Source organism: Drosophila erecta, unplaced genomic scaffold (assembly GCF_003286155.1).
Source record: "Drosophila erecta strain 14021-0224.00,06,07 unplaced genomic scaffold, DereRS2 tig00000126-arrow-pilon, whole genome shotgun sequence".
In the NCBI taxonomy this organism is placed as follows: domain Eukaryota; kingdom Metazoa; phylum Arthropoda; class Insecta; order Diptera; family Drosophilidae; genus Drosophila; species Drosophila erecta.
In genome coordinates this window covers 4,273,307-4,285,160 of record NW_020825209.1, presented here as the reverse complement: position 1 = coordinate 4,285,160, position 11,854 = coordinate 4,273,307, and the positions used below count along the sequence as shown (strand labels likewise).

The 11,854-nt window shown below is 46.2% G+C and overlaps 4 protein-coding genes across 4 annotated transcripts; 2 read left to right on the top strand and 2 right to left on the bottom strand.

The window, feature by feature from the left end:
* The first annotated feature begins 378 nt into the window (after positions 1 to 378).
* On the top strand, positions 379 to 2,381 carry LOC26526212 (inositol polyphosphate 5-phosphatase K). Its single transcript, XM_026982431.1, has one exon. The coding sequence runs from the start codon at positions 685 to 687 to the stop codon at positions 2,209 to 2,211; it is 1,527 nt and encodes a 508-aa protein (XP_026838232.1). The 5' UTR covers positions 379 to 684; the 3' UTR covers positions 2,212 to 2,381.
* A 1,124-nt stretch (positions 2,382 to 3,505) lies between these two features.
* LOC6549671 (ubiquitin-conjugating enzyme E2 G2) lies at positions 3,506 to 5,481 on the bottom strand. The gene is made up of 4 exons (XM_001977421.3): positions 5,147 to 5,481; positions 5,003 to 5,084; positions 4,650 to 4,909; positions 3,506 to 4,325 (listed from the first exon to the last, which is right to left on the bottom strand). Exons 1-4 carry the CDS (start codon positions 5,187 to 5,189, stop codon positions 4,207 to 4,209), a joined length of 504 nt encoding a protein of 167 aa, XP_001977457.1. The 5' UTR covers positions 5,190 to 5,481; the 3' UTR covers positions 3,506 to 4,206.
* A 285-nt stretch (positions 5,482 to 5,766) lies between these two features.
* LOC6549670 (structural maintenance of chromosomes protein 3) lies at positions 5,767 to 10,258 on the top strand. The gene is made up of 5 exons (XM_001977420.3): positions 5,767 to 5,962; positions 6,039 to 6,153; positions 6,230 to 6,369; positions 6,529 to 9,648; positions 9,709 to 10,258. Exons 1-5 carry the CDS (start codon positions 5,948 to 5,950, stop codon positions 9,919 to 9,921), a joined length of 3,603 nt encoding a protein of 1,200 aa, XP_001977456.1. The 5' UTR covers positions 5,767 to 5,947; the 3' UTR covers positions 9,922 to 10,258.
* Positions 10,259 to 10,348: 90 nt separating this feature from the next.
* LOC6549669 lies at positions 10,349 to 11,474 on the bottom strand. The gene has a single exon (XM_001977419.3). It carries the CDS (start codon positions 11,209 to 11,211, stop codon positions 10,513 to 10,515), a length of 699 nt encoding a protein of 232 aa, XP_001977455.1. The 5' UTR covers positions 11,212 to 11,474; the 3' UTR covers positions 10,349 to 10,512.
* Between the last annotated feature and the right edge of the window lie 380 nt (positions 11,475 to 11,854).

The following is an 11,854-nucleotide window of genomic DNA, read 5'->3' as shown; positions in this document are numbered from 1 at the left end:
AGTTGCCCCAAAAAGTATTCCCAGCGAGTCCAAATGCAGCGAGTGCTAGTGTGACCAAAGGTGGAAATGAACTAATACAAGAAAATGTAGATAAACCAGTAAAATATAGGCGCCAAATTTGAAATGCTTTATTTAGATGCAAATATTACAGAGAACTTATAGTAATTCATTATTGAATAAATCTTAAACACTCTATTAAACGCCGAATCCCAAATGTTCTAGTTGAATTTTGGCAAACCATTTTGATTTAACTAGTGTTTACAGCTTAAAAAACTTCGCTCTTTATTACTGTACATGTCAAATGGTATTATTGAACAAATTAAGAGATTAACGTTTTTAGGGCTGCAAAATAAATACCGCTAGTCGATAGCGTCATCATGTTAGTTTTGCCATCCCTAGGTGATGTTATTGTTGTTGCCTTGTTGTTGTTGCACAGTTGTTGTTGCTGCTGCTGGGCAAACAAGTGTTAAAAACTATTTGCGCTGCAATATTTTCAGCAATTACTGACCGCCATCGCCGCTGTTCACCCCCCAACTTAACCAGTAACCCAGATTGGAGCAACGAAATCCATAGAGGCATAAAGAATCAGCTTACACAATAAAACCTTAATCGGTTGGGTAAACAATTGGATTGCTGTGAGCAGCCAGCTGGGGTAATCTCTTCGATTTGTCAAGTCCAGAAATAATGAGCCAAACGGAGGCTAGCAAGACACCCAAGATCCCGGACTCGGAGCCAGACGGAGCGAAGGGCAAAGGGAAGCAACAGCTAGAAACTTATCGGGTGTATGTGGTCACCTGGAATGTGGGCAGTCGCTTTCCGGAGAACATATCCCTGCGCCATCTGTTGGGACTGCAGGATGTGACGGTGGACGAGGACGTGAAGGAGACTAATGCCCACATGCCAGACATCTATGCCTTGGGTCTCCAGGAGGTCAATGCCCAGCCGCAGCAACAGGTGTTGGGCCTGTTCAAGGAGGATCCGTGGACGCACAAGGCTAAGGAACTGCTCCGTAAATACGACTATGTGGCCGTAAAGACCGAGCAGATGCAGGGACTGCTGCTCAGCATGTTTGTGAGGCGGCAGCACGTTGAGCACTTGCAGGACATGGAGGCGGAGTTCACGAGGACCGGTTTCGGTGGCATTTGGGGCAACAAGGGCGCCGTCAGTGTCAGGTTCACCCTTTATGGCTGTGGCTTGGCCTTTGTTGTGGCCCATCTGGCTGCTCATGACCATCAGCTGGACGAGCGCATCGAGGACTACAAGCATATCCTGGAGAATCATCACTACCATGTCAAGCGGTATAGGGAGATCTACGATCACGACTATGTCTTCTGGTTTGGCGATCTGAACTTCCGATTGCAGGGCAGCGATTCCTCTACAGAAGTGCGCGAGCTGCTACGCGATGAGTCCCAGCACGAGGCCCTTATACAGCGGGATCAATTGTACCAGGTCCGCGAGAAGTCGCAGAAGGCATTTCAGGTCTTGCAGGAGCGACTGCCCGCCTTTCCGCCCACCTTTAAGTTCCGCGAGGGCACCTCCGAGTACGACCTGAAGCGGCGCCCAGCCTGGACGGATCGGATCATGTACGCCGTGCAGCCGCTGAACAGGCAACCCGGCATGCATCTGTCCATCGAGCAGTGCTCGTACAAGTCCCACCCCTTGTACACCATCAGTGATCACAAGCCGGTGACCAGTGACTTTACCATCAAGCTCTATCCGAATGTACGGGCGCCCGGCGTGGTATTTTCGCCACTTTCGGTCTGGAAGATTGGGGACGAGAACACCGTGGAGTACCGCAAGCAGGCAGAGTTCGACGAAGGTCCCAACGACTGGATTGGCATCTATCCAGCTGAGTACGCCAGTTTGGCGGACTACGTAGCCTACGAGTATGTCAACCAGGCTGAGTCGCCCACATCCTCGGATTCCAATCACGAACCAGATCCGTTCGAGACGCCCTCGCATCACCGAAGGGGTCGGCATCATCACAGGAATCGCCAGAGACTGCGGCGCCAGCAGGAGGCCAATTCCCAAGAGCAGGTGCGACTAGATTTCGCCGACGATGTGGAACTGCGTCACGGCGAGCAGTACCTGTTGATATATTTCCGCAGTACCGGAGTCAGGGGCGTGACCAGTTTGGCCGGCGTCAGTGGTTTCTTTGTGGCGGAGAAGCGACACGGCTCGCCCCATCGGACGGAGTACCACGTTGACTAGCTAGCCGAGGCTCTGGACATCTTTATTCTTTAGTCTCTGTTTTTGTATCTGCCGTGCCGATCTAATTTTATTGACCTTTTGTGACCGTGTTAAGTTTGCTTGTTAGCTGTTGACTCAGCGCCCACCCCCAAATACGTTAATACGTAATTATATGATTATCGAACCAATAATGTTTGTGTTTACTACTGTTCCCATCCATTCCCAGCCTGAATCCAGCTTTCGTTTGCATATGTTCTATTTGCTTTGCTGTCATTTTGTTATTTTTATTTGTACGGTGTCATGGCACTAGATTTTTGTATTTAACCGGTTTGCAAAAGGTTAATTGCGCCACTCACTGTCACATATATACACTATGACACACCCGCGCACAGTGGGCCAGAAATTAGCAAAAACTCATTGAATCTCTGCCCAGGTGCGAGCTTTTAACGGGGCTTCAGTTCAAGCTTCAGTTGATTTCAGTTACAATTTTGTGAAAGTAAGCCAAATGAATCTACTTGTTAGGCAGAACACGTAGTCTGAAAAGTGATATTTTTGAATGCGTCGCAAGTAAAATATAGAGAAAAATATTATATTAAATGGTAGAAAAGTAAAAATATAATTTTACTTTATTTTAATGTAGGCAAATTTTATTATTTTTTTTTAAAGCGATTTTATACAAAAAACGAAAAAAAGATAACCTTTTAACTATGATTCCAAAAAACCAGCTCAAAAATGGATTTTTCTTTAAAACAAAAAGAAAATGTTTTTTACCCGGAAACGTTAAGACTTTTATAAAACTATTTCCATTGTATAACCACATACGATCTTTTTCTGATCTGATCTGATGGGTAAATAATCCATAAAATGTATATGACCAAGTCGAAGCAAATTATAAAGATAGTTTAAATAAGGACTGCACTTTTATGATAGCTGCAATCAAAATAGACCACCAAGCAGACAATTCAAGCAACCTGCGCAGAGTTTCACCCACCTTACAGTGGGTTATTTAAAATCCGAGCTCTTGCCTTGAAATTGGCAATGTTTTGATGGACTGGTTAAACCTACGGTGGTGCCCACTGTACTCGAACGATCGAATGGTGTAAGCATTTTCGACCCCATCTGTGGTCCGAAAACCAAAAACGTAAGCATAAATTTATGCGGGCTCGGTCAATTGCAATTACTGTGGCTTAATAACCTTCAACAACTATTAGATAACTATATTACCCTTATACCAGTGGACACTTAACCAATATATGGGAGTGCATTTACCACCTACCTATAAACATATACATATGCATACATATATACAGACATATGCCTTATCAAAGTGAAAATTAATCAATTTACTTAATAGAATGAAAACATTTACAATTGTGTAGTAATTTATGAATACATAGGTCAATTTTAGGTTGGCGATGGTTTGCTAGTGGGATTTCAGTTAGTGATCAGTCGAAAATGATGGAACATAAAGCCTAATACAAATGAACTAGCAAGTTGTAAACGCTTCAATCACTTCGAATACTTTGCCTTCGCACTTGATTGTTCGTAATTCCTATTAAACTTTTCAGAACAGCACTTTTATAAATCGTCTATAGAAAATATATCTTGTGAAAAATGTAAACATAAAAAAATAAACATTTATTAATAGGGAATATAAGGATTTGAATTTTTCTTGCCAACTTCTCACTTTGCCTTCAGCTTGCCTCGTGACTAACTACCAGTGAAGTACATCAGCTGATAGGACCTCATGTTAAGTCCGCTGAAGCATCCAATGCGATGGATAAACTTGAGATAGTGCGAGCTGCTGTCTGCTTGTGCTTGATAGTCGATTTTGATGCTAGGTTCTTTATTTTTGCTAATTTGAAACGAGTTTGCTGGTTAGCTCGACGAGGGAGTTTTGAGGAATTTATGGGTTAGCATGTTGTTGAGGGCGCAATCTTGGAATCGAGTTGCTTGGGGTAGAAAGTATGTGTCGACGGTGGCGGACATGGTACATTTCCAGTATGTGTTGATCATTTACGGCGGCAAACCAAGGGTTTTGCGCACCAGCCGTCGGGCGATGGCGTTGAACTCATCTCTCTGCTCGCGCCACATAATGGCTGCATCCACATTAGCGCCGCTCTCATCGTTGGGTTCTGTGGGGAAAAACAAGCAACATCAGTAGTTTTTTGTTTGCGCAGGGAGCCCATTTGGTATTGATCTCTTAGTTTACGCTTGACCTTTATTGACAGATGTTTCACTGACATTAGCTTTAATGCACTTAATAAATGAAGAAATTAAGTCAGCAAATAAGTGATCACAAGGAATCTTCAGAAATATACAAATTAACTTCAGGAATGTACAAGCGAACTCCCGGAATGATCGAGCAAGTAAGCCCAGTGAATAAATGAACTTGGAAATAGATAACCTGTCGAAATAACCCTTAACCCTTAACTTTAATATTAGTAACTTCTGCTTACCCGCCAGCATGCTGACCACGCTAAGCAAAATCTTCTCCACGCTCTGGACAGGACTCCAGCGCTCCGCGGATAGCTCGTAGCCCATGGGATCGTCGCCGGGTGCGTGTAGTATTGATATGCAGACCCGCCCATCGGCGAATATGTTGGGATGGAACATATCACAAGTGAATTTCATTTTTGGCGGACTCAGGGGGTAGTCAGTCGGAAAGACAAGTCTGGCGGGGAACACACCGCCCTCGAAGCAAGTGCCCTCAGGTCCGCTGCAAAGGCCAAAGGGCAATGTATGTAAATCAACATATGTAAATCTGTCCATTATTTCGATCTGTGACGATCGTATGGTGATCTCAACTCACGCAATCAGGGCCTCCCACTCGAAAAAGTTGTCCTCGCTGATGGGGCCGGCCACAATGCCCTCGGGCGGGTCAAGTGTTAACTCTGGAGAGGATTAATGTGGTGGTTAGAGAAAGAACTTGAAGCCCTGTGGACTTTCGACTCACGTTTGTATTCCGCCATCAGACGGCGCAGTGCGGACCCAGCCATCCTGGATGTGCTCGATGGTAATGATGATGGTTCAGTTCACTTGCGCCTTCTCCCCACGGTGACCACTTCCTTTGCGTTTCCTTCAGCTGCTCCTCCGTGTCCTGTCCACCTGCTCCTGCCCTGCTACACCCGAATGGTGTCCTGCTTGTTTTGGCGGTTATCGCGCACTTTCCAGATCCTTGGGCACGGGTCAAAATGCAGACACGTCGTAATATAATAAACACAAATCTTTCGTGTTTATTTATATCGAATGTATCGAATGGTTTTCGATGGCAATATATCTGTACTGAGTAAACTGGCAAGGGTAATCTATTTGATTCGATAGCGGGAGTAATGAGCTATCTTCGCTTTAGTTGGTTGCTCATGTACACTACTTAATTAATTTGATTTGTTCGATTAGTTTGATTTTTAAACAATTATTGGTGGTAATTTTCAATTGTGAAATTTAAATTTAGGCCTTATTATAATAATTTTATATAGATATATAATATATAATAATTGTATACATTTTACTTATTAGGCTTTAAATTAATAGTAATGGTTCCGAATATAACGTTATTGAAATAAACGTATATTTATTTTGATGTAGAATTTAATTTTTCGTTTGATTGCAAGCGACTGCTGTCCAAAGTACGATATCGATTACATCGAAAGTGAAATGCAAACATCGATAAATCGCTGCCCGAGTCGATATTATTTATGTATTTGTTGTAAAACAAAAAGAGCGCGATTTTGTGCAAAAAATCGCATATAATAAGATGCACATCAAGCAGGTGAGTGTTGAACTGGTGGCCATGCTACTGGCAACCCGGTGGATACCGGAGATCTGAAATCCGCCCTCAATTGCAGATTATTATACAAGGCTTCAAGAGTTACAAGGACCAGACGGTGGTGGAACCATTCGACAAGCGCCATAACGTTGTTGTTGGACGTAATGGCTCCGGGAAGAGCAACTTCTTCTACGGTGAGTAGCAGCTTCGGCCTGCCTATTCCGCCATCCATATCTAATCGGCCCTAATGCCATCTCTCTCCGTTTGCAGCCATCCAGTTTGTGCTAAGCGATGAGTTCACCCACCTGCGGCCGGAGCAGCGCCAGTCGCTTCTGCACGAGGGAACGGGTGCCCGCGTCATCTCCGCCTATGTGGAGATCATCTTCGACAACTCGGACAACCGAGTTCCAGTGAGTAGTTAAGCCAAGTGATCCATAAAACATAATCTTTGCAAGAAGTGTGTTTCATCCGTCGAAACATTAGTAAATGTAGGCAGTAGTCTATTAATTGGGTACAATCTTACAGGCAAACATTTCTAGCCACTTCCTAACGCTACGCCTATTTTACAGATCGACAAGGAAGAGATCTTCCTGCGGCGCGTGATTGGCGCCAAAAAGGACCAGTATTTCCTCAACAAGAAGGTGGTGCCGCGCAATGAGGTGGTCAATCTGTTGGAATCGGCTGGTTTTTCCAGTTCAAATCCCTACTACATTGTGAAGCAGGGCAAAATCAATCAGATGGCAACAGCAGCGGATTCCTATCGTCTCAAGCTGCTCCGCGAGGTCGCGGGAACGCGTGTTTACGACGAACGAAAGGAGGAGTCGTTAAATCTTTTGCGGGAGACGGATAGCAAGGTTGAGAAAATCAGCGAGTACCTGAAAACCATCGAGGATCGGCTTCAGACACTCGAAGAGGAGAAGGAAGAGCTAAAAGAGTACCAGAAGTGGGACAAGACGCGGCGCACCCTAGAGTACATACGCTACGAAACCGAGCTGAAGGACACCAAGAAGGCTCTCGACGAGCTTCAGCTGCAGCGCAAGTCCTCCTCGGACAAAAAGAAGATCTATAACATCGAGATTCAGAAGGCACAAGAGAAGATCAAGGATGTGCAAAAAAACCTTAAGGAGGCAAAGAAGAAAGTGCAAAGCACCAAGGAGGAGCGCTCCGTGCTGATGACAGAGCAGCAACAGTTACTGCGCGAGAAGACGAAACTGGACCTGACCATCGTCGATCTAAATGACGAGGTTCAGGGCGACAACAAGTCCAAGGAGCGGGCTGACCAAGAGCTTAAGAACCTTAAAGTTACAATAGCGGAGCGCGAGAAGGAACTGGACGACGTAAAGCCCAAGTACGAGGCGATGAAGCGCAAGGAGGAGGACTGCTCCCGAGAGCTGCAGCTCAAGGAACAGAAGCGCAAGGAGCTTTACGCCAAGCAGGGTCGCGGCTCTCAGTTCTCCTCTAGGGAAGATCGCGACAAGTGGATCACCAACGAGCTGAAGTCCATTAGCAAACAGACGCGCGATAAGATCGCTCACCATGAAAAACTCGTGGAGGATCTTAAGAAGGACGCTACCTCCGAAAAGGATCTGGGTCAGAAGATCGAGGAGCACTCATCGGAGCTGGAGCAGCTCCGACTGCAGATTGACGAGCACAACAAGAAGTACTACGAGCTGAAGAAGACCAAGGACCAGCATCAGTCCATGCGAAATGAGTTGTGGCGCAAGGAGACACAGATGACGCAGCAGCTGCAGACGCACAAAGAGGAGCTATCGCGCGCAGACCAGGCGCTGCGCAGCATGGCCGGCAAGCCGATCCTGAACGGCTGCGATTCTGTGCGGAAGGTTCTTGACAGCTTTGTGGAACGTGGGGGCCAATCGGCGGAGATTGCCCGAGCCTACTATGGACCCGTCATAGAGAACTTTAGCTGCGACAAGACCATCTACACGGCCGTGGAGGTAACAGCCGCCAATCGGTTATTCCATCACATTGTGGAGTCAGAATACGAGGGCACGCAAATCCTCAAAGAGATGAATAAGCTGAAATTACCGGGTGAGGTGACCTTCATGCCCCTAAACCGGCTGCAGGTAAAAGTACACGATTATCCGGATGATCCCGACTCCATACCCATGATCTCCAAGCTGAAGTACGATGAACAGCACGACAAAGCGCTGAGGTATATCTTTGGAAAAACGCTAATCTGCAGAAATCTGGAGCGTGCCACAGAGCTGGCGAAGAGCACTGGGCTGGATTGCGTTACGCTGGACGGAGATCAGGTGTCCTCCAAGGGATCCCTCACCGGCGGCTATTTCAATACATCACGCTCCCGTCTGGAGATGCAAAAGAAGCGCACGGAATACACCAGCCAGATAGCTGATTTCGAAAAGAAACTCAGCAAGCTGCGAAATGAACTGAAATCCACCGAGAACAACATTAACTCAATTGTATCCGAGATGCAGAAGACGGAAACGAAGCAGGGCAAGTCGAAGGATGTGTTCGAAAAGGTCCAGGGCGAGATTCGTTTGATGAAGGAGGAGCTTGTGCGCATCGAGCAGTACCGGGCGCCCAAGGAGCGCTCACTGGCCCAGTGCAAGGCCTCATTGGAGTCCATGACAAGCACCAAGTCTAGTTTGGAGGCGGAGCTGAAGCAGGAGCTGATGTCCACGCTGTCGTCGCAGGATCAGCGTGAGATTGACCAGCTGAACGACGATATCCGTCGACTGAACCAGGAGAACAAGGAGGCGTTTACGCAGCGTATGCAGTTTGAGGTGCGCAAGAACAAGCTGGACAACCTGCTGATCAACAATCTGTTCCGGCGTCGCGACGAACTGATCCAAGCGCTGCAGGAGATTTCCGTGGAGGACCGCAAGCGGAAGCTTAACAATTGCAAAACGGAACTGGTTTCCGCCGAGAAGAGAATCAAGAAGGTGAACTCCGATCTGGAGGAGATCGAAAAGCGGGTAACGGAGGCCGTGCAACTGCAAAAGGAGCTACAGCAGGAGCTCGAAACTCATGTGCGAAAGGAGAAGGAGGCCGAGGAGAATCTAAACAAGGATTCCAAGCAGCTGGAGAAATGGTCGACAAAGGAGAACATGCTCAACGAGAAAATAGACGAGTGTACGGAAAAGATCGCCAGTTTGGGCGCCGTACCGCAAGTTGATCCCGCCTACACTCGCATGTCCCTGAAAAACATTTTCAAGGAGCTGGAGAAGGCAAATCAGCACCTGAAGAAGTATAACCATGTGAACAAAAAAGCCCTGGACCAGTTCTTGAGCTTCTCCGAGCAGAAGGAAAAGCTATATCGGCGCAAAGAGGAGCTGGACATCGGTGACCAGAAGATCCACATGCTTATCCAGTCATTGGAGATGCAAAAGGTAGAGGCCATCCAGTTTACGTTCCGACAAGTCGCGCAGAACTTTACAAAGGTGTTTAAAAAGCTGGTGCCCATGGGTGCGGGTTATCTCATCCTGAAGACCAAGGACAACGAAGGCGACGAGATGGAAAAGGAGGTGGAAAACTCTGATGCCTTTACAGGAATCGGTATTCGGGTTTCGTTCACCGGCGTTGAGGCTGAGATGCGTGAGATGAACCAGCTGTCCGGTGGGCAGAAGTCGCTTGTCGCCTTGGCCCTCATTTTTTCCATCCAAAAGTGCGATCCAGCTCCCTTCTACCTCTTTGACGAGATAGATCAGGTGAGTCAAACATTATCCATTACTTTGTTTCATTGATACTACTACTACTGTTCTGTGCAGGCCCTGGATGCAATGCATCGAAAGGCGGTGGCGAACATGATCCACGAGCTCAGCGACACTGCCCAGTTCATTACGACAACTTTCCGGCCGGAATTGCTGGAGAACGCGCACAAGTTCTACGGTGTGCGATTCCGAAATAAGGTCAGCCACATTGATTGTGTGACCAGGGAGGAGGCCAAGGACTTTGTCGAGGACGACAGTACCCACGCCTAGGAAATTTCCCCGCCCAAAACCTCATCCCTCAACCCACCACAACCATCCCTTGTCCCAATTATTAGTTTCGTAGGCCTAAGATTTGTTTTCACATTCTTATGAATCGTATACATATATCTAGTTTTTTTTAACGATACTTGCTACATTTAATTTTCCTTAACAATGAGAGTTAGTTTTCGGTTGGGCCGTGCTCGTTGCGTTAAAACACATCGAGCGGGCGAAAAAAACCGAGAGTAGAGCAACTCCAAACCCAGATCAATATGTAATAAAGCGCATAGAGAAGTAATTTAAAATATATTTAAAATAAAAATGTGTATTTAAAACGGAACCGTTTAAATGTGCGTCTTTTAACAGATTAGCTTTTAGAAAATTAGGGTTCTGCTAGAAACTAATCAAAAATAAATTCACATTTATATATGATAACAATGAGGAAAGACTTCTACTTCAAGTACACAGCATTTGTAAAATCGTTTCAAAATAAGAAGTCTGGTTTATTACGCAAAAGTATTGTTCAACAACGAGCATCTATTAATTAAATGTGTGCTCCACACATCCAGGGGCTCCAGCCCCTAGATGCCCGACCAGCTGCTCTCAGCTGACCACAGCGTCCAGTTGTTCCTGGATGGCATTCAGCGCAAAGATGGTGCTGAAGCACATGCCCACGGTGGCCACCTCCAACTGGCTGATGTTGTAGTGCAGCGGCAGTCGCCATAGGACAAAGTGATTAAGCAGAACGAGCAGGGCCAGGCCAAGTGACCACCAGTGCTCGTCGACGATGGCAATGCGCCAAAGGCAATGAACATTCCACAAAACACAGAAGCCCAATTGGGCGGCATCCAGCTTTATGAATGTGGCACCCAACGGACTGCGACTGCTGCCGAACCACAAACTGGTGACTGCAAGTGCCAGTACAGCGCTCCACAGTCCAAAGGCCAGACGCTCCCAGTCGGCGCCGAAGAAGTCACCCATTCGGGTGGCCGGATTTACGGTCTGCAGCTCGCCCACCACCAGGGTGACGAACAGGACGCAGGAGTAACGCCTCGACTTGTCGCACAACAGTCGCTGCACTGCACCCGGATTGGGATGCGTATGCCGCAGCAGGCAGAGCAGGCTGTGGCCAAAGTAGATCCCAAAGGCGGCAATCGCCTTGCTGCCGGTGCTCCGTTTTAGTCCGCAGCCGGAGATCACGGCCAGGACGAAGTGGATCAGACACAAGGCCAGGCGGGAGGTGCCACAACTAGACCCCGGCAAGGGACCATGATTCGGCGGAGGACTTCGGCTGGTAACCATTGTTTTGACTTGATAGCGGTCACACCGGTCGCCGGTGGTTCCACTTCGAAGTTGAGAATCTTCTGTCTATTTTGGGGACGGGCGACTTTTATTGCTCGGCCAAGTCCAGTGCCGATACAACGGCGGATAAAGGGTCAATAGTTAAATTATATTTATTAATTGTTGAATCAAAATAATAACAATATTTTCGTTGGTATTAAATCGGTATCGTTTTCCGTTTTGGCATGAATTTTTTAGGTGGTTTTTGGACTGCCTTTTATCGATAATGTAGTTTCTCGATAATATATCGGATTCCGCAATAGTGTAGACTGGATCTAGGATATGTTTTTTTCAGGAATATTTATTATCTTTTCCAAAAAATATTTGTTTCTCTTAAAGAAAATATTGGTGCAAAATTATTACAGATTTTCCATAAATAAATATATCTTTTGTGAAAACATAATTGTATTAGAAAATTCAATTGAGCAGACCCCCTAGGGTGTATTTAAGAAGAATACAAACCTTAAGAATGGACGGTTGATCAAACATTGCACTTTTACATAATCAATTGGCCTTCAAGTGGACAAAAACGAATACAAATGTTTTATTTTTATTTACAGTACTAGTAGATTATAGAGCCAGAGGACTATAGTTCTAATTGCTT

Coding starts and splice junctions, on each gene's coding strand:
- LOC26526212 (XM_026982431.1), top strand. CDS start 685: ATGAGCCAAACGGAGGCTAGCAAGACACCCAAGATCCCGGACTCGGAG.
- LOC6549669 (XM_001977419.3), bottom strand. CDS start 11,211: ATGGTTACCAGCCGAAGTCCTCCGCCGAATCATGGTCCCTTGCCGGGG.
- LOC6549671 (XM_001977421.3), bottom strand. CDS start 5,189: ATGGCTGGGTCCGCACTGCGCCGTCTGATGGCGGAATACAAAC. Junction 5,085..5,146: donor TCTGATGGCGGAATACAAAC/GTGAGTCGAAAG, acceptor AATCCTCTCCAG/AGTTAACACTTGACCCGCCC. Junction 4,326..4,649: donor CGTGGTCAGCATGCTGGCGG/GTAAGCAGAAGT, acceptor TTTTCCCCACAG/AACCCAACGATGAGAGCGGC.
- LOC6549670 (XM_001977420.3), top strand. Junction 6,154..6,229: donor GAAGAGCAACTTCTTCTACG/GTGAGTAGCAGC, acceptor CTCCGTTTGCAG/CCATCCAGTTTGTGCTAAGC. Junction 9,649..9,708: donor TCTTTGACGAGATAGATCAG/GTGAGTCAAACA, acceptor TGTTCTGTGCAG/GCCCTGGATGCAATGCATCG.